Source organism: Drosophila pseudoobscura, chromosome 2, assembly GCF_009870125.1.
Source record: "Drosophila pseudoobscura strain MV-25-SWS-2005 chromosome 2, UCI_Dpse_MV25, whole genome shotgun sequence".
Classification (NCBI taxonomy): Eukaryota; Metazoa; Arthropoda; class Insecta; order Diptera; family Drosophilidae; genus Drosophila; species Drosophila pseudoobscura.
The window spans coordinates 30565278-30588516 of NC_046679.1; the positions used below are offsets into that span (position 1 = coordinate 30565278).

The 23239-nt window shown below is 40.8% G+C and overlaps 2 protein-coding genes and 1 long non-coding RNA gene across 3 annotated transcripts in view; 1 reads left to right on the forward strand and 2 right to left on the reverse strand.

Annotated features, from left to right (window-relative positions):
* The window catches only part of LOC4803261 (IDLSRF-like peptide), a 45904-nt gene that overhangs the window by 10582 nt on the left and 12083 nt on the right, over nucleotides 1-23239 (forward strand). Inside the window, exon 3 of the mRNA XM_001359996.4 lies at nucleotides 21330-21458. Coding sequence (XP_001360033.4) covers nucleotides 21330-21458 — 129 coding nt within the window. The remainder of the gene's footprint in view (nucleotides 1-21329; nucleotides 21459-23239) is intronic.
* On the reverse strand, nucleotides 1044-2348 carry LOC117184371 (uncharacterized). Its single transcript, XR_004469684.1, has 2 exons — nucleotides 2260-2348; nucleotides 1044-2029 (listed from the first exon to the last, which is right to left on the reverse strand). It is a non-coding gene; the product is annotated as an uncharacterized lncRNA (long non-coding RNA).
* Nucleotides 2772-4239, reverse strand: LOC4803260 (uncharacterized). Its single transcript, XM_001359995.4, has one exon. It carries the CDS (start codon nucleotides 4074-4076, stop codon nucleotides 2922-2924), a length of 1155 nt encoding a protein of 384 aa, XP_001360032.2. The 5' UTR covers nucleotides 4077-4239; the 3' UTR covers nucleotides 2772-2921.

The following is a 23239-nucleotide window of genomic DNA, read 5'->3' on the forward strand; positions in this document are numbered from 1 at the left end:
AATGGAAGAATCAGCCTTCGACAGTGACAGTGCCATGCTCAAAGAGCTGGACAACGAATTAATTCGCTTGGATCAAAAAATAATGGCTGTAAAAGCGAAAGAGCGGTATCTAAATTTAATGAAGATGGCTTTATTGCAGAATGCCGCACAGAAATACCAATGCCATCGTGCTCAACTGATCCAGGAAGCATTAGAGTTAAAAAGGAAAATCAAGGAGAGCTTAAATAAATTTCTAGAAGAAATACAATAATTGAGACATGAAAGACTGATGGGCCAAACCATACAAGAAACCATATATAATATACGACGAATAAAACGACGAATAATGTAATAACAAATAAGTGTATTTGATTGTTAGAGAATATTCTTTGTTCAGGTTTTAAATTGCAATCAAATGGAGGTCTTTAACTGGAAGACTTTTCAGAGAAAGTGCAGAGTTGATTGTTTTATTTATGCAAATATTAATTTAATATTAATATTTTAATAATAATTTCAAATAGCTGTTCTTGATCACTTTGTACCTTCAAACCTCCAACCCTTTCCTTTATTTCAAATATCTTTAAATAACCAAAATACCCTCTATTCAAGTGGTGTATAGCCCATAAAAAGCAGGGAAATATAATGTTAGGGGGGGGGGGGGGCAGAGGCTGGCCATAACCTAACCACTGAAGAGCTTTTCCTGCTTTTCTAGTGAAATCCACTTGTGACTTGCGCATTTCCACGGGGAGGGGACGAAGCCAAGAAGCCCTCTCTCCTGCATCTTTGAATATCCAATTTAAAGGGTATCTTGGGGGCATGCTATGGGTGTGGATGTGTGCATTAAATGCAATTCAATATATGCATTTGCAGCCGCTGTGGCATGCTGCATGTGACCGGGAAATGCCATCATCAGCACGTGCTGGAGCTGGTCGCAGGTGAGCCTTAGATTTCGATATTTCGTGCCGCAGCCCTTTGAATTTGGACTGCCACAAATTGATTTGCTTGCACAAGGCATTTTCCAGGCATTTTCACAATTTCCCCTCTGCAAAGTATGCCAGAGACAATGATGGGAAAAGTAAATGGAAATTTATTTCTATGTGCATAAAACTTTGAAAGTTTTGTGCTGTCAGGAGCGTCCGCTAATTAAAGGAAACTTTTGTGGCACATTTGAAAGGCAGCCTGCAATTAGTTGGAAGGGAAATTTCTACTTAAATTTCATTGCTTTTCCTTAGACAAATAATCATGAAATGTGTTGGAAATTTGTTTAAGGAAAGGACCATGGAAATGAATTGATATTTTATCTATCCGGGCCACTGCATAATTTAGCAATAAAATTAAATTTTCGTTCGAGTTCTGTGGCTTTGCTGCTTAAATGCGGAAAATATAATTACTCGGCCATCAATTATTTATGGCCTATTCCTGAGGACCAGGCTATACCGACGACCACAAAGCATATTTAAATTTGTTTGCAATTCCTATGCGGTCGACAGGTGTAAATTTTCATTGGCTTTGTTCGGCTGCGGTCATCGATGTCGATACGTGCAGGAAATTCCGCATTTTCCCAAATTAAGAGGGAAAACTGCGCATCAAAAGAGGCAAGGCTGGGCATCAAAATAGGGAAAACTGTGCATCGAAATACGGAAAACTGTGCATCGAAATGGAGAAAACTGGGCAACAATGTTGTTGTTGGCTTTCAGTTTTCGGTTGGAGAGCGAAAAACAAAGGAAACAACTTTGCAGTGCATAAAGTTTCCCCCCCTGCCATCATCATCATCATCCTCATGGGTTGGTCAACATTTTAGCATTTCTGCAGCATTTGCTCCTTGAGGTGAGAGGCTGCTTGCCCGAACCAGCCCCGGTGCTCTGGGTGTGGGTTACCTTGAGTTCCTCCGTTCCTGTTGCCTGTCAGCTGCCTGTTGTTCGGCGTCGTCGAAGGAGGAGAAGGATGTGAGTGCTGTGATAAAGTGCCCTCTGAGCTATCCAGTAACGGAGCTCTTCGCATAAGCCAGATTAAATGTAGTTTCCATTACTGTTGTATGCCACCACTTTCGCTAGAAGTAGACACGAGACACCAGTTGTTGCAAGGTTATTTTTGGTTGGTTGAAGGGTTCAACTGTTGTGGCATGTGTCTGCTTGCGGCCAAGATGCATGCGGAATTGTAGCTTTTAATCAAAGATTTAGCTGTGTGCATCTCCAAAGAGAAGCTCGATTTGGTCAAGAAGGTTGTCTGGGTATAATTGATTTGGAAAAAGAGAAAGGCAGCGGCCCGCCCTGTGGTTACCTCGTAGATGTGGGTGTCTAACAGAAAATTGAAACTGTTGAGAGTGAGTGAGACATGGTGAAAAAGAGAGAGAGATAGAAGAAAGTTATTAAAGAACTGCAAAACGTTTAAAAATGATGAAAAACGCAGCCGCTTACGTGCAACGTATGAGAAGCGCATAGAAAGGCGCTGTTAAAGTAGTTCAAACATGTCAAATGTTATATTAATGTTACACAAAATGTAAATCAAATGTTAGCCACGCATATATGTACATAGTTTCCACCACTAACCATACAGTGCTGTACATACATACTGTACATACTGTACATACATACATACTGTACATACATACTGTTAGTGCTTCCACTTAGCTGCTACGTAACAGAAGTGCAGAGAAGGCCGCTGTTAAAGTGCTGTTAATTATATAATAACATTGAATATATGTACGTTCCAGCTTCGCAAAGAGTTCAGCCATAACCAAAGGAGAGAGCAAGATGGAGAGGAGCAAACCAACCCAACAACCCTTCACTTAGTTGTAGTTTTCGTGCAGTTCTATTGTATTAACATTTGAATTATACCATAAAATCCGTTGAATTTTGAACTAAAAATTTGTTGCAGACAGAAAATTTGAATGTAATTTAGGATGCGGTTAGCAGAGGTTTCATTGGGAGAGCTGAGAGAAGCTACTCCTCTGCCGCATTGGCGGATGTTACAGAGCCCTTCTCAGACACCTTTTCGGCAGCTTCCTCCGCAGCAGGGGCCTCTATAGTGGCAGGGGTCTTGCCGGCCAGTGCCAGCAGAGTATCGGGTGGCATCTCATGGCCGTCATCCTCCTCTTCCTCGCCCTCCTCGTCCCCGAGTAGCTCGCCCAGGGGCTCTGGCGGCAGCCAGCAAGAGCCCTTGATGAGGCGATCCTCGATCTCAGCAATCTCGTTCTTATAGTACTGATTGAAGTCCGGTCGCTCCCAGATACTACGCACCCACTGGAGGTTGAAGTCGAGCTTCGTACAGCAGCAGAACTTGCGCGATTTGTGGCACTTGGGGCACTTGGCTGGCTGCCGTGCCGGATGGACATACGTCTTCTTTTGCTTCTTCTTGCAGCAGTACGGGCACACGTGCTTCGGCTTCTTCTTGGTGCTGCACGGCACCGGCTCCTTGGCATAGACCAGGTGTCCCCGCTTCTTGGCACAGAAGCAACAGTTGCAGTCGTCGCCCTCTGGCTGCCGCTTGCGGGTCTGCATCCGGTCGTAGAACTTCTTGTAGGCGATCTTGATCTTGGCCTCGTAGGCCAGTTGGTCGCTGCAGGAGAGCCCATCGAAACGGGCATAGCTCTCGGCAGTCTTCCTGGCGGCATGCACCCACACGCACTCGTCGTTGTACGAGGGTCTGCCCTGCTCGTCGTAGGTCAACTCCGCCTTCGGTTCGTAGTAGAAGGCCTTGAAGCCCCGCTTGATGATGTTGTACGCCAGATGGGCCTCCACTTTGTTCATCAGCGACTTCTTGCCCAACTCGTGGAACAGATCCTCCTTCCGCAGGCGCTTCTTTGGCGTGGTATCGATGCAGTAGCACACCTGATCGTAGTGCAGAAAGGCATACGTGATGATGTCCACCGTCGACTTGGCCTTGCACTCGTGCAGCCCGCACGTGATCATGATCTGGGCCAGCGTATTGGCCAGATCCAGGACATTCTCCAGGAAGATCGACGAGGCATTCACTTCGCCCAGGCACTTGCACTGCGTGTGCTGATCGATGATCCCCAAGGGGGCATGCCGCTGGCACTCCTTGTGCTGGCAGTTGTTGCGGCACCGAAAGTCCGGCATGGCATGGTGGGCCTGCATGTCTCTCAGGACTCTACCGCCTTACAGAAAATTTTGTGTACAAGTAATGGGAAAATTTTACGAAATTTTTCGTACAGAATTTTTTTTGTATATTTTTGGAGAAATCGAGACAAGCCAAATAATGAATGTGGAACAAAGGAAAGATTAAAATGTACTAAATAAGTGTAGGGAAAATGCTTCTATGTTGAGATTTTAAAAGTGAAAAGAGCTGTCTGGGCTACTGGTATGACATTTTTGTGATAAGAGGTTGTCTAAGGGGTATTTTATTAACCAAAAGACACCCAAAAAGGCACTCGAAAAGCCAGTCAAAGGGTCGCACAAAAAGCCACCCAAAAGCCAATCCAGTGCTGCCAATCCTATTGTTCTTACAATCCAAAGTGCTGCCAAATTTAAAAAACAATCCATTCTTTTAGTATATTCCACAACTTTTCTTCCTTGCTTTTTCTAGATTTTCTTCAAAATATGGCTACTATATTTCCGTTGGTTCTTTCCAAAAAAGTTCCCTGTTGTCCTAGGCCAAACAACGTTTGATACGGAATAGATTGTTTGTCCTGGCCTGCTTATGCTTTTCCTTTTAGACATGGATAAATTTCAATAAGGCAAATATTTGCCAGCAGCCAGCAGCTAACGGGCCAACAGACCAGGCCAGGCCAGGCCAGGGGGAAATGGTGGAAACAGACAGTGGAAAATTACTGCTGCGCCCACAAGCAGTATTTGTCATTTTTCTTGAAATATTTGTCCCTTTTTTGTGATAGTCTTTTTTTTTTGCTGCTGCCACAAAAATGCTTGCCCTTTTCTCTACGAAAATAGCTTATCCTCTTCTTTTTTTCTGTGTGTTCTATTGGTGTTGGTGGAAGGACATTCGTAATTGCTGATGACGGCATTGAGTCAAGTTTATGATTGGAAGGGAAATGCGTCTGTCTGGCAGATCCGAGAAGGAGCTCTTGGATGGAGCTCTTGAACGTAATCCTCGGGGGAGTTGTCAGCGCAAATACATCAAAGTGGAATTTATTAGAGCAGCTTTTGCCCATATCATATCCGTTTCCTGTCGACAAGTGCCGCAGCAGCAGCAGCGGCAGAGAAAACTCATCTAAAAGCATTTTCTGCTGACAAATGTAAATCCCCATTCGGGTTGGAGCAACATTCTCCCTCTTTTCGGACAGCACGGCCAGCAAATTGTTGCACTTTAACCTCGGGACACATGAGTGTAAGTACCAGGCCAATCCCTGGCCCTCTCAAAAGTCGCTTAATCTGTCTCTGTCTCAGGCAGAGCCATAAAAAGTTTGCCTTAAACCATAATGAAAATAGCAGCGGGGTGCGATGTTTCGTTGTCTTCTTCTCTTTTGTTGGCATAAAACTTCAGCAATCGTGCATAAATCTTGGCCCAGACAAAATGGCCAACTGTTGGCCATGTTTTCGCAAAGTAGACGGCATATTGGTTTTGCTCTAACAATAAAAGTTGATGGTCTGGCACGGACACAGGTAGGAAGTTCCGTTCCACCATTTTCTTGGCCATTAAAATGTTTTTCTAAAGGGAAAACTTATGCCATTCCAACTTTTTTGCAGAGCTGACTGTTTATCCGCTTTAATAATCCCTTTTGAAAATATCAATCAACAGATATTTTGTGTGTCTATCCAACAGAAATCCCTGGCCTTTGGCACGTACCTTAAATGAGTCCCTAAGCCCCACGCGCACTGTCCACGTCATTCGCATAAAACCCTTTAATGGTTATGCAGGCACCAATTACCATTAAAAACGGCCAACCAACAGATACTATATAGGATATATGTATGTGCCATATATGGGGGCAAAGGAAAAGCACTGAAAAAACAAGGAAAATCAATATTAGAGCCAACCGAAAACGCAGCCGAGATTGAAAAATCCTCGACACGGTGAGCGACTGGCTATGATTTCGCTCTCCCCTTCCTTTGAGTCCTTTCCGGTTTTTTTTTCGGTATTTCGGTGTGTGTCGGTCGTTAGACGTGCCATGATTTATAATACTCTGCGATGGAGAGCCACTGAAAATGGATGGGTTTACGTATACCGAAACCTTTAACCAGATGCCAGATAAAATGTTGTGTAGTGAAAGCTGTTGCTTTGTGGTAAAGTTCGGGTTGATATTGTATGGCCATCAACCTAATGGAATTACCCAAATACTAATCAATTATGAAACTAATTTGATTATATTTTCGAGAGGTCTATTTGGGGCGGTCTATTTTTGTGGTCTTCAGGCATGAGAATAGCTTAACCTTTAATAAAGAAATATAGTTTGCTGCTATGATTTCCCCTTTTTGCACAGTGTATTCCCTGGTCGTTTTATGCCAGCTAATTTCGTTTTTGAATCCTTGTGATTTTCCGTGTGAGTGTCTGGTTTTTGCGAGTGGCCAAATGGCAGGACATAAATCTGCAAATGTGATAAATGGTTATAAAGCCAACGCGTAATGTTTATTTAAAATAATGATGATGATGAGCAGCTGCTGCATCCACACTCCCTACATCCTCTCCATTTTATGTATATATTCCTTTCATGTAAATGGCATTTCAGACCTCGGACGAATGCCCCAAAGAATCCAAGCGAATGGCTTGTATGACAGGAGGAGAGTGCCTCAGCGACAGACAGACAGCTGTTAAAGTTCCCCTGTCAATTATTCATAAAAATGCGCATACGTCTGCACTCATTACGCATACGCCACGTGTGTGTGTCATACGATCTCCTTTCAAATTGCTTTCCATTTCCATGGCTCATACTAATTTGATTTATACTCAAATGCGACATTTTTGTTGTTTATTCTTTATTCTTTATTTTTTTCGCATTTTATTTATTGTGGTAGGTATTATAATTCTTGTGGCTTTTTATTGTTTGTTTTTTCGGCATACAATTTGCATAATTGAGCTGCAGGGACTTTGCCAAGGAAATCCCTGATTTATGTGCCACCAAACTTTATGGCTAACTTCTTATAATTTCTGTCAAATGCTTTCGCACGATATTGTGTATACAATTTACGCAGAAAATCGAAAAAGTTTCTGTCTGCTTTGCATATAATTTTGACTGGAGAGAATAATGGAAATAAATGAACAGCAGGCTGGCCTACTTGTTGTTTAAAATGTACATTTGCATAGTCTGGAAAATGATAGAAGATGCCCAAGAAAAGCCAGAGATAAGTGAGGGAGATGCTCGAGAAAAAGGCAGAGATATACCAGGAAAAGGGCAGCAGAAAGGAGTACACACCCAGAAAAAGGGCAACAGAAAGGAGGATATCTCTACCCAAAAAATGAGCAGTCATAAGTCAGAGATATCCGCAGAAAAAGGGCAGTCATAAGTCAGAAAAAGAGCACATAAATCGCCATGATTAATGTTACTTTAAGTTCCAACATTTTCTGTTAATTTGTGACACGTTTCCCCTATTGATTTCCCATCGATAAGCCCACGTATTAACCCAAATCAATATCTATTCGAGTGTATCTGTGAGAAAAATGGGGGAAAGTGGTGCCAACCCTTGACCTAACCGCTGTCCTTAGTCCCTTCCCCCAGGGCCCTATAATTGGGCTAGGTATCATTACAAAACCATTAAGTTGGCCAATCAAAAGCCATGCAAAAAGAATACTATCACAAAAAACAGTAACAAAACTCAATGTAATTCAATCAAAATGCCAGAGTCAAATGACTCATTAGGGAGGAATATATGGTATATATGTATGCTGATATAAAACGTTGACACAATCTGTCAGCATTGGATAATTGCCTGATAAATGGCCCTGGCGCTTAAATACCCAGCCATAAGACAAATGAAAGCCTGTGATGTCTGATTGATACGATAAATATACAGAAAAAATTAGCGAGCAAGCCCTCACATTCCTCGTGCCAGTCTGTGGGCTTTTGGGCCCATGATTGATTGATGGATGGCCCATCAGGCCCCAAAATGAATTCATCATTCATATTTGAGTGTATCCTTGGGAGCCAGCGCGTGTACATGAATCATGCGAGACAATTGTTCAAGCTGAGAGAGAGAGTAAAGGCCTGAAACTTGACCAATTTCGTTGGGGGAGAAACTACTCTTTTTAGGAGCTAAAAAGAAAGCCCATAAAATACCCTTAAATTCACTTTCGATTTGCAAAATTTCCCGCACATTTTCCTCTGCTTTTCTAGGAGTCTCGTCACAGCTGCAGCTGTGCTTTAATCAATTTATTTTTATACATTATGGCACGAGCTTGTTTTCATATGAATATTTAAAACAGCCATTACAAAATTTCGTGGGGTGTTTGCTAATGTGGAAACTCCTCTAACAGGGAATTTTGTGGCAGGGAATTCTGGGAAAACAGGAGCGGAGTTTCCAAGAATTTTGGTAAAGCACATCTGCCTTGAAGAAAATGGGACTTTTCTACCTGTTTCCGGCTATCATTTTTAGCCTCCCTTCAAGCCTTAAGTAACCCTCGAACAAAATCTACTCCTACATGTTGTTTTTTTGCCAAGAATTGGCTGTTGCTGCTGCTTGTTTTAACCATGTTGCTAGTCGATTACATGGGTTGCACAGCTGGATATCCTGGTTCTGCTTCCTACTTCTGTGGGCGTGTAGGATGTAGACCCCTAATTCGAACACGAGTTCCGTTGCCAGTTCCATCTGCTCCCAGCCCCCGCTGGTTCAACATCAAAGTCCCTTTGTCAACATGTGCGTGGGTGTGAGAGTGGGAGTGGCTGAAAACATGGCTACGAAAGCGTTTTAATCTAAATAATTTATAGACTGTTTTTTCGCAACGTTTTCCTTGCCTCTGTGTATTCGATTTGTGGTGGAAGTGGATCCCATATAGCCATAAAGACTGTTACAAGTGGCATTTCAAGTGCATCGGTAGAGCTGCGGCCCTTGCCACGGCTCTCATCGCTTCCCGCACGTTTATCTCTTTCGTTTTTCTATTGTTCTGGAAGCCACCTGTACGCTTCTCTCTGACTCTCTCGTATCTGCATTGCATTTACATATTTACTCGTTGTGCTCCTGCCATATGTGTGCTGTGCCCCCCCACGATTCTGGTTGGGATTAGAGCTGTCGCCGCAGCGAAGCGTTAAGCTGCTGGAAAGGGAGATGGGGTCTTGAAAGCTGTTGGGGATTTTGTATAGTCTTATCATGGGTATACGTTCGTTAGGTGTGGGCTTACAGGTGGCTGCTTGTTTGCTGGTTTTATCGATTAAATTTATATAAAATTACGGCTTACAGGGAGATTGATGGTTACACACAGACACAGAGAGTGAGAGAGAGAGAGATCGATTTCCAATTGCACAGGAGCAATGGATGGATGGGAAACAAATTGGTAACCCAATAACCATTCAACCATATCATCGTCCTCATCAGCAGCGACTGTCATAAAGCCTCTCCATGTCCTCGACCGCAAAACCCTTCCACCGGTCGCGTTGGCTGGCATTAAATGTCAAAGAGTCAAGCAACATTTTCATTATTGGTAAAAAAAATGCAGAACGAAACGAGACAAGTGTAGAGTATCCTCCTCGACCTTGCCCTATGCCCCTGAACAATTTGTTAAATTGCCGCCTATTGAGGCGTGTGATTTCCAGCAGGTGACAGCAGGCGGTAGACCACCCCCAGAAAAGTTGGCAACAAACAAAAAAGACCAAGTAAAAACAGCCCCCAAAAGACAGAGAGAAAACAATTTATTGTTTGCTACCTTTCGGCGTTTTTCTCTCTTTAAAAAGTCGGAAAAAGTTTTAGTAGACTTCCTGGCCAGCCCCCAATAGAATGCTAATCAAAACGAATGCCAGGACCATCTGTCAATTAGAGGATGAAGGTCGGTTCCGTAACGTGCCTTCTATTACCACTAATTTGAAAGAATTGTGGAGTAAACTCTGTGGAGAAGGCAAACACTGGAGCAGCTCCTGTTTGCGCCCTGATTAGTGGCCATTAATTTTGTGGCCTGTACGCTAATGTCCCGTCATTTCGATACGAATGCGATATTGAGTGGAGCAGAGGGGGTTTCCGTTGTGTAAGGTAATCTGTTATATTTGATTGGCAGGGGTATGAGGGATAGCTTTCCTCAAGGGCAGTGTGTTCTTAGTGTCACTTTGGTCACTTTGGGTGTTTAGAGAACAAAAATAAATGAATGCTGGAGAAGAGGATTGAATACGGAACTGAACAAACTATCATCAGGGAAAAGCTGATGGGAAAAACTAGCAAAGAAAAGTTTTGGCAGGGAAAAATACAACGAACTTTGGCTTGAAGATTACTTTAAAAACTGAAAGATAAAAACAGATAAGATATGGTGATGAAACATTAAAGAAAAGTCCGTAAAGAAGTTGCTCTCAAGCCGTCTGTGACCTTGACTTTGGTAAGATATCATGCCACAAGGAATTGTAGAGGAAAATTAACTTAAAATAACCACAAAAAGGGAAGAACATTTGATGAGGGTACAGTTTTCATTTACCTCAGGATAGGGCAATAGACTATTCTCAGCTAAGGATTCAGCCTGAAAGGTGATGTATTAAGACAAGTTAAAGAAGAATCAAGGGTTTCTCTAAGGACACGGCAAGATGAACTTTAAAATTAAGACAGAAGTTGTCTTTAAAGTCCTCTAAGAGGAAACTTCTGTGAGTTTTTTGTTTTCAAAAGTTTGTTCAACTTTTTTGCACCTTGAATTTGAAAAACTATCAAAGTCAAACAGTGCGCTGTCAAAAAAGGTGATGAGAAGGCAAAACTTCTTGAGAAAAGGAAACCAAATGAGGGTACATCTTCTCTTAGCTTGGCTCAAACTTTAAGGCCCCAATAAGTTTACCTTTACTCTGAAAATTATACTTTAATCGTAAGTTTTCCCCGGCAAAACTTATCTTAACCTATGGCTTTTCCTTTAGCTATTTTCCAGCTACTTTATTGTTGCAGTAGCCAGCTTAATTTCCGCAACTTAGAGAGTTAATCTTTGTATTAAAAATTGCACGGAGAGAAAAAAATGCAGCTGCTTTTGTGGGCATACAGAAGCGCAAAGCTTAGCCCTGGCTTAAATTCCATAGAAGAATTTAATTGCAGGCGAATAATGCTGTTAAAAGGGGGCAAGAAAAAGAGGGGGCAGGAGCAGGAGTGACCGCCTGCTGGGAGGGAGCTTCATGCCCATGTCCTGGTTCTGGTGCTGCGTTAATTGTCATATTTCTTGGGCGAAAGCAACAGCTCGAGTGGTAATTATTTTAGCATTTTCTTTCAGCAGCATTTTTCTGTGTCCTCTGTAAAAAGCTTGCAACATTGCAGCAGCTGCAGCCGCTGAGGCAGAGGCAGCTTCAAGTGCAAGGTTCTGGCAATTAACAAGAGCCGCCGCTGCCTGCCCGCCAAGACAGGGTCCTTTCCACTATCAAGGACCTTGGGACCTATTTGGGGGCCTGACATTTGCATACGTAAGAAAGAATTCGCTCGCTACTGGGCTTTTTAAAATTCGCCATTCAACATTTTGTGTGGCCTGAAAGGTTCTCTGGTTCTTGATGAAGAATGTTTATTCATGAGATGTCAAGTGGGTCAAGGTGTCCCCTTCCTCTATTTAACGGAAATTGTTTTCCTAAGGATGGTTGCAATGTCGCAAAGAAAAGTAGGACATTAAGAGGCTAAAACTATTATCAGACATAAGAGAGGCTTTGCCATCGGTAATCCATTCCATTTCGTATACAAAAAAAACCTGTATGGCATCGGAGAACATCGTCAAATGATGGCTAATTCCTGGCATTAATCGATGTTTCCATCATAAATCCTCCTAAATCTTCCATTTATCGATCTTTTATTAAATCCTCTTAAATGTCGATATTTATGGCCTTGGCTAAATGCTTTACACCGCATTTGACACCAGTTGTGGCTTTCAGTCACCCTTGAGCCATCGCAAATCCTTGTGCTGTCTCTCCAAAGCCATAAAATCAAATGACAATTAAGTGGGCAATCAATTTTAACAACTCTGACAGGGAAATCTCATCTTTTATGGCTAAAGTGCAAGAGACTCGACTCAAGGATTCAATTATCGTTTAAACAGAAAAAGAAAACAGAGCTCGGAGAACTCTGAGTGCCATTGTCAATGTCATAATCATGTGAGTGCATAAACATAAATAATTCTCTCTCTTTTATTTCCCCAAGAGAAGACACATCAAGAGAGAGAGAGAGAGAGAGAGAGAGCGACAGAGGGGAAACGGAAATTCCATCAATTTAATGGACTTCCTGTTGACGACTTCTCTCTCTCTCTCCTGGCAATGGAAAAGGCATTGGCAATGGCATTCGCTCCACCATTTGGTTCTTTTTTTTTTGTGGGTCAAGGCTCTGGCAGAGATTAAGGCTAAAGTCACACTTCGTCGTCGCATATTTATAACTGCAGACTGCAGTTGACTTTTATGTCTCACTGTGCGGCATTTGATAATTGCCTGCGGCACGGACACTTCCATGTCACTGCAGGCCCCAGCCATTCCGCTGGGTGTTAAATGATGTGGAAAGAAAGAAATGAAAAAACTGTTGCAGGTGCAGGACTTGCGTTTTTGATAGGGGTTAAAGGTGGTTGTTTAAGGGTAGATTTTTAGCTTAGAGATAGAACAAATAGTCACTTAAGGGGGAGGTTAAATGAGAGTTTTCATGGGAGTTTGCACTTTTAAAGACTCTTTCTGTTAAAAACAACCTCTCCAATTCTCTTCCTCACTTTACCCGACAAGTGGGCATGCCCAACCAGTATTGTGTAGCGCACAAGACATTTTTAGAAGCATTTTGTTGGTTAAATCGATGAAGAAATCGATGAATGTAAGAAACCATTTGTATTGCATTTACTTTCATCTTCTTTCGCTTTTTCTTTGTGATAAAAGTAACATGCTTATTCCATGGATGGACATGCCCAACCAGTGTTGTGTAGCGCACAGCCAAACAAACAAACAAATAGCAACAAAAATGCCGATTTGGATCATGTGAAATGTGTGTACGTGGGTGTGTGTGTGTTTTCGTTCTATTCTGGTAATAGTGTCACTGCCATTCACTGGCATTTTGTCCGTTTGCTCTGCGAAATTATTACCATGCTGCTGCCTCGTTTACTTTTCTAATGGGAACTTTGACTGTACTGCAATATACATATATCCACCAGATATATAGGTATGTGTACAGCGTTTAGTGTGTGTTTGTGTGCGTTTTTGCGGTGTGGGAAGGAGTGCCATTTGGTTGGCTGTGGCATTCAGTTTTGATTGCGTGAAATGCAGCCACAGACGGGATCTCCAACCATTTCGCTGAATATATATTTTTAGTTGAGTGGTGGAATCCATCTAAAGGATGGACAGACAGGGACAGGGACACCGACAGGGAGCTTCGTGTTCGCTTATTTTAGTTAAATGACATTGTCTTGTCTGTTTGCATGTGGCACAAAAAACAGTACACAAATTTCCATAAAATTCCTCTAGAGTTTGTTGAGTTTTGCTTTTAGTTACTGCCACAATAAAATGTCAGGGGTATTTCAATTTGGATAGAAAGTAGTATAAAAGTTTAAAATGTTTTTCTGGCTAACGGTACTCCGTTTTATGGAAAAGTTTAGACAAATTATGAGATAATCTAAATGTATAATGAATGGTAATATTTCTAGCTACCAATTTTATTTAAGGTATTACTTCCTTTTCGTATCCCACTTAATCAAACGCCTTGAAGGTAAATCAAAACTCTCTTCCAGGACCTTCGTTTACCTTCGTTTTTCATGCCAAGAAAATTGCCTTTTCTGCACCTTAACGATGTGCTCTCATTTCCGCTTCATTTCCCGTCAACAAATTTGCGTATAAAAATCTAATCCCCATCCGCCCCAACCACCTGGGTCCTGGGCCCTTTAAGCGGAACAAATTGCATTAGTTTTTCCTTGAACACAAACACACACACACGCACACACACACACATGCATCCGCTGCCATTAGGAATTGTAAAAAATTGTATTTTACGATTGCTGGAATTTTTTGTGGCTTGCGCTTTTCGACCACTTTTCAGCGCCAAATGGCCTTTTTACCCCCACACACTTCAACAAAGGCATTTCCTTTATGGAAAATGCATTCTCTTTTCATTTTTTGGTTCTTTTTGCTGCTTTCATTGGCTAAAGTTTATGACGGGCTTTAGTTTTTCTTTTTTTGTTGTTGTATTAACAGTGTTTTTAAAGTTTTTCTGTGATTTTTTTCTGTGCGAGCAACAGATGGGATGGGGCTAAATGGATTAGAGAGAACAGAGTTTTGGTTTTGTTTTTTTTTTTTTTGGATTTTCTGTGGTAAAATATAGATACAATAATGGATTATAATGGCGGGAGAAATGAATGGCAAGAGACACGTGTTTCATTTAAAATTTATCGATTTTTCAGCTTAACATTTGCCCTTGTTCTATATTTTGAACTTCAAGACACAGTCTTATTGTCTGTGACAGTTTGCCTTGTCCTCATTTGAAATTTAAATGACCAAATGACAGTCCACAACAACAACACAAATCAAATGAATATTTAATAATGCGTGATTATGATTATGAATATGATTTGTGAGTGTCTGTGCGTGTGATTCGAGTGTGTGCTCAGATGCATTTCCAAATTAATGGGATTTCCAATTGTGTCTGTTCATGGGATATGAAATTAATTACTTAAGCCGTTCCTTCCTTCATCGGGTTTCCAACCAAAGTCCCGGCTATTTTCCTCTTTGCTTTCCTCTGCAGAAGCCTCTTGGTTTTCCCTACGCCTGCAGATGATTTTAATTGCATATTTATCTCTACGCAATCCCCCAAAGGCATTTCCTTTTGCTACTTAATGGATGATATGGCTAATCAGTCGGAGCAGAATAGCTTCCTGCATATTAAAGCTACTTACAAAATTATTTGTAATGGATATTGGCATATTTCAGCAATTAAAAGATTTAATTTCAAGGCTAACCATTTGAATAAATAAACTGTTGAACATGCTTAATGAATATTTATTCTGATATCCGATTACAGTGAGTGCTTTTTTCAGGATTGGAGCATTCAGTCTATATTAAGCTATTGATTGCATTTATAAGAATATATTTTTAATGGATAGCTCAGGAATATAGCAACCAAATAGATTTAAATTAATTGAATTTATTACATAAATGTTTGCGTAATTAATCGACCATCAATTATTCACATCTTTTAGCATCAAAGACTTTGGAATGACACTTTCCTAGAGCAGATTTCCATAAAGATTGTTTAAGCTTTTTTGGGTATAGTTTTCCCCTCATCAAACATTCACACTGTTCAATGTTTCTGCTGCCCAATGGAACCAACTATTTGTCATAGACCTCTCACACCTAGCCACCCTTCTGTTCGTGTTATTCACACACAATAATTTCCTTCCCCTCTTCCAACCCAACCAGGCAATATCTCACACTCTGTTGCCCAGAGAGAGCCGTAAACGTGGCCTGTAAACCGTAACCACAACCATAACCGAGGCAAAAGACAATCGACGCAGCAATAGAAAGATGCATGTCCTTCGAGGTGGGGTTGCACAGAAACAGGACCTGGCCGTGGTCCAATAAATTACGTCAGCATTCTGTTTCTGTTTTGTTCGGAGTGCGTGTTCGGGCACTGCATACAAATGTGCTAATTTCTATGGAAAACAATTAGTTCTTGCTGCTGTTGTTCATCTGTGGAAGTGGCAGTGCCGCACCAGTGCTGCTGCTCCTGTTGCTGCCACACATTGCAAGCAAACACACACACATAGAGCCCACACAGGACTGAGTGACAGCCAAGGAAAGTAATTTTCATTAGCCGACTGTACTGTGTACTGTTCTGTGTACTCTGCTAGTCGAAGGGTGAGGGTGTGTGCAATTATTTAGTTGATATTGCGTATACGTCATGTGTGCATGGCCATTCCTTTTGTACACCTTTTACCATATTGTTTGCTGTTTCTTCAAATGAGTTTTGGATTTATGCAGGGTTCAATTAGTGCACTTGGCTGTCTACATGTCTCCGCTGATTGTTTGGGGAGTTTGTGGTCGATATATGGAAATTGTTGGCTTAACTATGGCCAAAGGCATAGCATGCCAAGGAAGTTGTGTGTCTTGAGAATAATAGAGGAAAGTTGCAATAAATCATGTTTTGTGGAGCGAAAGCTAGATCACGCTTTCGGACATAGTTTGCTGTTAAAACGGAAGTCAAAAGCGGTTCAAAATTATCGCAGAAAAGAGTAAAGAAAACTATCCCTTTAACCATCTCTGGTAACACAAAGAAAGGTCTAACCATTGACTAAAACTCGACAAAATAGCTCGAAAGTTAAAACAGCTCTCAAAATATGATAAAGTACTTTGAAATGGCCTTTAAGGTCTTCAAAAATAAACTTCTGATAGATAATGTTGGATTACAAGCTTTAATTCAACCCATAACGTTCCACCTTAACGTTTCAGCTGGATGTCATCTTTTTTGAGATCCTATTTCCCAAAAAAATACTTTTCCAACGATATTTTATCAAGTTAGGTGCTGAAACCTCTCACAGAAGACTCTCTCCCAATTATTAAATCCCTAAATATCCTAAGCAAGCTCTTAACTATGTCTTGCAGACTACTACTTGTAAGATTCTATCTAAAAGTTAGTCCAAGTAATCCAAAATATTGTCAGATAATAGAACAAATAGTTATCTCTTTTGTTGCAGAACAATACTCCACCTAAATGCTCCAGAAACAGTCCCCAAATAATAATCTAGAAAGCACATATCCATTATCACCCTTTATTCCAATTGCAATTTCCGTAAAATATCCCCCCAAAACTACACACAAACTAAACCCAACCAAACACTCCTTCTATGGACTACTCTTCCAATTAAAGTCCCAGGCACAAAGCCACAAAATAACAGCCCTAAGAACTCTTTGCCAACCCAACCCCTTAGAGCCAGCTTTTGGCCATTACTGTACCAAAAATCTCCCTCCTTGCTTATAAATCGAACTAGCAGGGGCACTCCACCACCCACATCTTCGTCTGTTTGGACAGATATTGGCCTAAGGGCCATAACCACGAAAGCCAGAAGTAGAAGCCACCCTGCCCTTCCCCGCCCACCGCCAGTTGGGGCCACGCCCAGGCAATTGCGTGGGTCAGGTAGACTGCAATTGGCAGTTAGACAGACACACATGGGGCAGAACCCACTATCTAGGGGGGTGGTACGGCAGCGAACAGCAGCTGACACAATAATCAGAGCCCCCCGAAAGCACATACGTTGCGCATACGACATGTGTGACAACACATTCTGCCGCTTCTAGATTCGACTTCTACTTTGCAAATTGACACATGAAAACTAAAATTCTGCTGGAAAGCAGGCGACCACTGCATGTTGTGCGAAATTATTGACAAGGTGTCCTGGCCGGTTCACCTCAAGGGGTGTTCCGGGAATCACTAACAAGCCAAAACCGGTACGAAATTATATTCAAAAATATCTAGAGGGAAGACGAAAATTGTTTCTGGGAGTTATAGCAAAAGGAAAGTAACGAAATTGAATTGTAGCCCAAAGGAATATCGAAATTTCTAATAAAAGTAAAGCAGGCTTCAAACCTTTAAAAACGTTTGTTGAAACGAAAGTATACCGAAAACTAGCCCTAAAACCGCTCACAGCCAGAAAGCCTCTTTAAGCCCAAGAGCTATGCTAAATATAATACTAAAATCACTATCAAACCTGAAATTATAAAATCGGAAAATCTCCAATCTTTCACCAATTTCCCAGAACACATCGGACGAATACGATACCCTTTTTTTGGGGAAAGTATCTCCCCTGGCCTTCTGCTGACCAGAGTCTATTCCACAGGGGGAGCGAGGGGTCTCCTCTCTCTACAAACAACAACAACCAGCTTTTAGTAGAAATATCCTCGTATATATATTGTATATTGTACATTTCCTGGTGTCACGTGCAGAGCGCTTAGCAAAAATGTTTCTTGGACATTGGACATTGTATGCTTGTGTGTGTGGCTAACAAGATTGTGTGTGTGTGTGTGTGTGTGTGTGTGTGTTGGCCAGAAGCTTTACGCTTCATTTAACAGCTCTTGTTGTTGTATATGCTTATTATTTTTTGTGCCAACAGCCAGCAGGAACAGCCACAGAGGAGAAAAGTCTCCTTAGTTGACAGCACCCCAGAGAGGAGTCAGAGAGAAAGGACTGCGTGCTGACTTCATATTTATGACATTTATGCAACATTCATTATGTGTGCAGCACACGACACGACGACACTCTGCCTCTGTTGCCTCAACCTCTACATTTTTGCCACACAAAAATTAATATCTGGGCAACCGGCAAACCGCAGTCAATTTTGTGGTTGCTCTGTTCAGAGTTTTTAGTATGTGAAAACTGTGTGTTCACTTTTGCTCTCCAAACGAAACCTCGGGGCAAACGATGAACAAGGCCAAACAGTTTTGTGCCACTTTTTGGGGCACAAACATGTTGTTAAATGTTGTTTTAGATTTTTATAGATTTTTGACAGGACAGGAAAAGGCTTTAAAGTAAAGTGGAAAAGTGTTCAAGGCGGGAAGAGTTTAATGGAAATGATTTCAATGATTTTTCTACTATATATTTCTCTAGATATCGATGGGAAATTGCCTTTTTTATTTTCCCTCAATTCAATCACAAAACACTGGTACATTTTTGCCAATTTTTTTATAATCTTATTTCCATAGCAAAATACTCTTCAATCCTACCTAAATTTATTGAAGCTTCTATTGAAATTTAAACCAAAATCAATACCTCAACGTGTCTGCCCCTATTTTACCTTTTTACAGAGAAATTTCTCTTGCAATGCCATTTTCAAATTGCGTACAAAACAATCACGTAGTATCGTAAACCGCAGGCAGGCATTAAAAATAATAAAGAAATCAAATGGTAATCAATTGCCGTATAAAACGTGTAGAAAGCTGGGCTAAAACTGCTACGGAAACCAACAAAAAGAAAAGCAAAATAAACGCGGATGGAGAAACAAACGCTTGCCAGCCATCAACAAAGTAGTACAAAAGTTGTCCCCTTTTATGCCACATAAAAGAAAAACTTTAAGTGCAACCATAAAAGGCATCTGGCTCGGTCATCTGCACAGGGGATCGGACATCTCCCCAGCAGAGGGAAACACTCAACACTTCAGAGGGTTGAGGGGGAAAACTGGTTGAAAATGAAGCGGTTTCGTCCAACCCTTTGCCCCATTTGACCTTTTCAATCCGCAGCCATTGTACGCACCATTAACCCGAAGCACCGGGCACCGCTTTTCTCCGGGCTTTTCCCATTGAATTATATGCTGCGAACTGATTTTCCAAACGTCGTAGAGGGGGGCGAGAGCTTATTGGGTTTTTCCCTGGCTTCGCTGTCAATTAGTGTGACCGACGACACATAAATTCCAATTGTTTTGACACCAAACGAGCGAAAAAATAATGAATGGCATGAAATTAAGTTGTCTGGCGCGTGCCCCTCTACATACGTGTATTCCCTAAGTTCATTTACCTTTTATTTTTCGGGAATAGGATACAAGCTGATGGGATTAAGGTGACAGACTGCTTATACAAGAGGAATTTTGATGCAGGAAAGTGTTTGTCATTCAATTCGAGTCACAGAATGCGATCCCAGTTTCCTTTGAGGATGGCCTTTGTTCCGGGAGGCAGCACTCGGTCCCAGAGAAGCAGAAACAAAACATGTTTTTTTATATAAAGTCTTTGGTATTCTTTGGTGGATTTCCCACTAAAATAAAAAAATTTCTCCCTCAGTTTAGGCCACAACAAATATTCCACCAGTACCAAAAAATGTTTGCACTTGGAAAAAATTTGACTTGCAAAAGCAATTTCCGCAAATTTCACTTTCTTCTTTCTTTTGACACGGGAAAAAAAACTAGAGACCGTAAGGAAGAAAGAAAAACTTTAATAGAAAAAATATGTCAAGTGTCGGGCGCTTACTCAAGAGACAGAAGTCGGTCAAAGAATTTTTCATATTTTGAAGAAAATTAAATAAAACTTTTCCACCGAGATTTTTGGGTATGCTTTTACTTAACTTATTTTCGTCATAAAACAAAAGCTGAAAAGTCAAGGATTGTGTTTTTGTTTGCGGTTGGAATTGGGATTTTTCCCAGCAAAAATGCTGAAAAATGAAAATTGTTTTCCGCGACGACGGCCCACGTGGCACGAGCGAGCCTAATAAAACCAATTTGCGTCTGCCAACACGAGAGCTGAAAAGCCTGGAAAAACAGGAGGAAAAACAATGCCAAGCAGACAGAAGGCAGGGCCTGAAAAATCCGCATAAAAAAGAGAACAAAAACAATAAATTCAATTAACTTTCTCCGCTTCTTGTTCTCTTTTTTTTTTGGTTGGGGGCTTTGGATGTTCCACTCTGCTGGCAAAACATCATCATCCATTTTCCTCCCGAGGGGAAAGCTTACTTAACGCCATTTTATGAGCTGGCAAAATTCTCTCTGACAGTGAAAGTGAGAAATATGTGTACAAAAAGCAACATGAAAGCAAATTAATTTGCTTAATTCGCAGATACGATTTTTTGTGTTATCTTTTTTAGGATTTTATGCCTTTTGTTGATTTATTAAAAGTAATTTTGTAAAACATATATTTTTTTTGTGGAGCTTAGTTAGAAGATAGTCCCTTTTTTATGGAATTTTACACTAATTAAATTATATTTGGTTTATGGGTATTTAATTAGACCTGCCAACGAGTTAAATTTTAAATGTGGAAATATCTTTATTTATGTGACAGATAATTTGATTATCCAAAGGGATAATTTAATTAATAATGGAAAAAATGCAAGCGAAAGTCAAGTGTCAAAAACATAGAAAATATGTATGGAAAGTGACATGAAAATGTGTAAAAATGTAACCACAATTTTCCTACATTTTCAAGAATCCTTTTTTAGTGACAGAAACAAAAAACTTTTTAAATCGTAGGTATTTTCAATCAATCGATTTATGAACTATATTTTATTCGAAATATAAGAAATCGTATACCATTTTTCTGCTGAAAAGTTCCTCTAAAACATGGATTATATTTCCACATATCCTGCCTCACTGAACAAAATTAATGAATAATTTACAAAATCATGCTCGGATAACTAAATAAAAAAAGAAAGTACCATTAAATAAATTCCAGATAAAATTGTATAATTTAAAAGCAAACAAAATGGACACAAAATAAATAAATAAATCAAAATAATGTCAGACAAATCCGCTTAGGAAAATGCCAAACACAAATATTTTCCCTTTGTTCGATGGGGGGATTTTCTGTGTACCAAATTGTAAAACCAATTGTAATTTTTGCGACTCTTCTCTGGATATATTTGCAGATCCCTGTCATCCATACGAACCATTCAAGTGCCCCGGCGATGGTAATTGCATTTCCATTCAATATTTATGCGATGGTGCACCCGATTGCTCTGACGGATACGATGAGGATATGCGTCTTTGTACGGCGGGTAAGTCATCCTTCCTAAATCTCCTCCCGAAATATTTGTGCATAAATATTTGTGGGTTTTCGCTGCTTAGAGCTATCAGTGATTGGCATTTTTTTTCGGCGAAATTCTAAACATATTTCACTGCAAATGAATTATGTAGCCCGGGGCTGCCACATCAAAGTTTTGGCTACTCTGCCGTCCTGCACTTTTTGTGGCAGCTGCTCATCTAATCAAATTATAACAAGTTGCAGCCAAGTTTTTGGGCCAAAAGTTTCACTTGTTTCTGGATTTCAGGGTCAGGGGAAATGAGTTCTATGTCAAGCGTGGCAAGACTCTGGAAAGTTATATACATTTTGCTGGAGGAATTTGTTTAAGAATGAGCGATGTTTGGGGAGAGGAATGAGAGGAAAGAATACTTCAAAGGAGGTACATTTTAAAGCTCTTCCAGGACTCTGCTTTCCTGAAGAATGTGCTCTTAAATCGCATCTTCTGGCGCTCTAAAATTCATAGATTCCAAGGAGAGGAATAAATGGAAAGAATGCTTTAAAGGAGGTACATTTTAGAGCTCTTTCAGGACTCTGCTATGCCTCCAAAATTCATAGATTTCAAGGAGTTCTCTTCTTTCTTCGTTAAAGTCTTTCCCATTAAAATTTTCCCATATTATGTCTCAGTTTTCCTTTCATGAAAAAAACTTCTTTAAAGACTGCATCCCACCCGCAACCCACAAAAACCTTTCCACACCAGTAGCCCCCCACAGACTGAATTGATTTACAATCGATTCAATAATGAAATCAAATTGAAAGCCAATTAAATGAAAAGCCTATATTAATTCGGGGAGTCCGTAAATGCAATTAAAATATAAGTGAAACGATTCACAGATAGGTGGAAAATAATACCATGCAAGAGTAATGGCTACTAATTTATATATATATAGCTTTCAATAATTATGTCATTCTTTTCTTTGATAAATTGCCAAAAATTTTACACCCATCCATGAGCAAACAAAAGACCCACAAATTAGACTGGAAACTTGAGGCTAAAACAGCAAATTGTTGCTGCTAATTGCCGGCCATTCAGTGTTTTGGCCTGAAAGTGGAGACTACACTACACTTTTCCCCAAACTCTGTTTCCCATTTTCCTGCCCTCCCACTTTCCCAGCACTCCCACTTTTCTCTCTTTCTATTCTTTCATTTTCCTGCTCCCTTAGTTCCCGTTCCGCTTTGGTCTGAACAATGGCATAAATTTTCCCTGCTTTTCCAACCATTGTTCGCGCGCTCGCGGATAAAATAGAAGCGAAATAAACTATATTTTCGACAATGAAATCATTTAGGAAGTGTCGGTGGCTCTGCCACTCCGGCTACCACCCCGTGAATGTCTTTGATAAATTATGCGTCGGGTTTCTTGTTACCAGGAGAGGCTACACCTCGCCCCCCCGCCCCAAGGACTGCTCCTCGTTTGTGGGTCTCCCAGGCAACAGTTGAAAGACAAAACGAATGCTGAAGGCCAATTTTTTGTTGCTTGACTATAAACCCGACTCCGGCTCTTGTTTAATTGCTTGGACGTACAGTCCATATCCTTGAGGCGAACACAAATTGCTGCTTAATGGGTAATAATTAATGTGCCAACTCCTGATTGCAAAGCGAGTAAAACAAAGAGTTGTAGAAGAGCCATTAAAAAGTGAAAAAGCACAATAGAAGAGGAACAGAAGTCAACGAAATTTCAAGAAATATCTGGCATAAGATGAAGAATTTTTTAAAGAAATAAAAAATAATGAGGTCTTCAAATGGTTACAAATGCCAGGA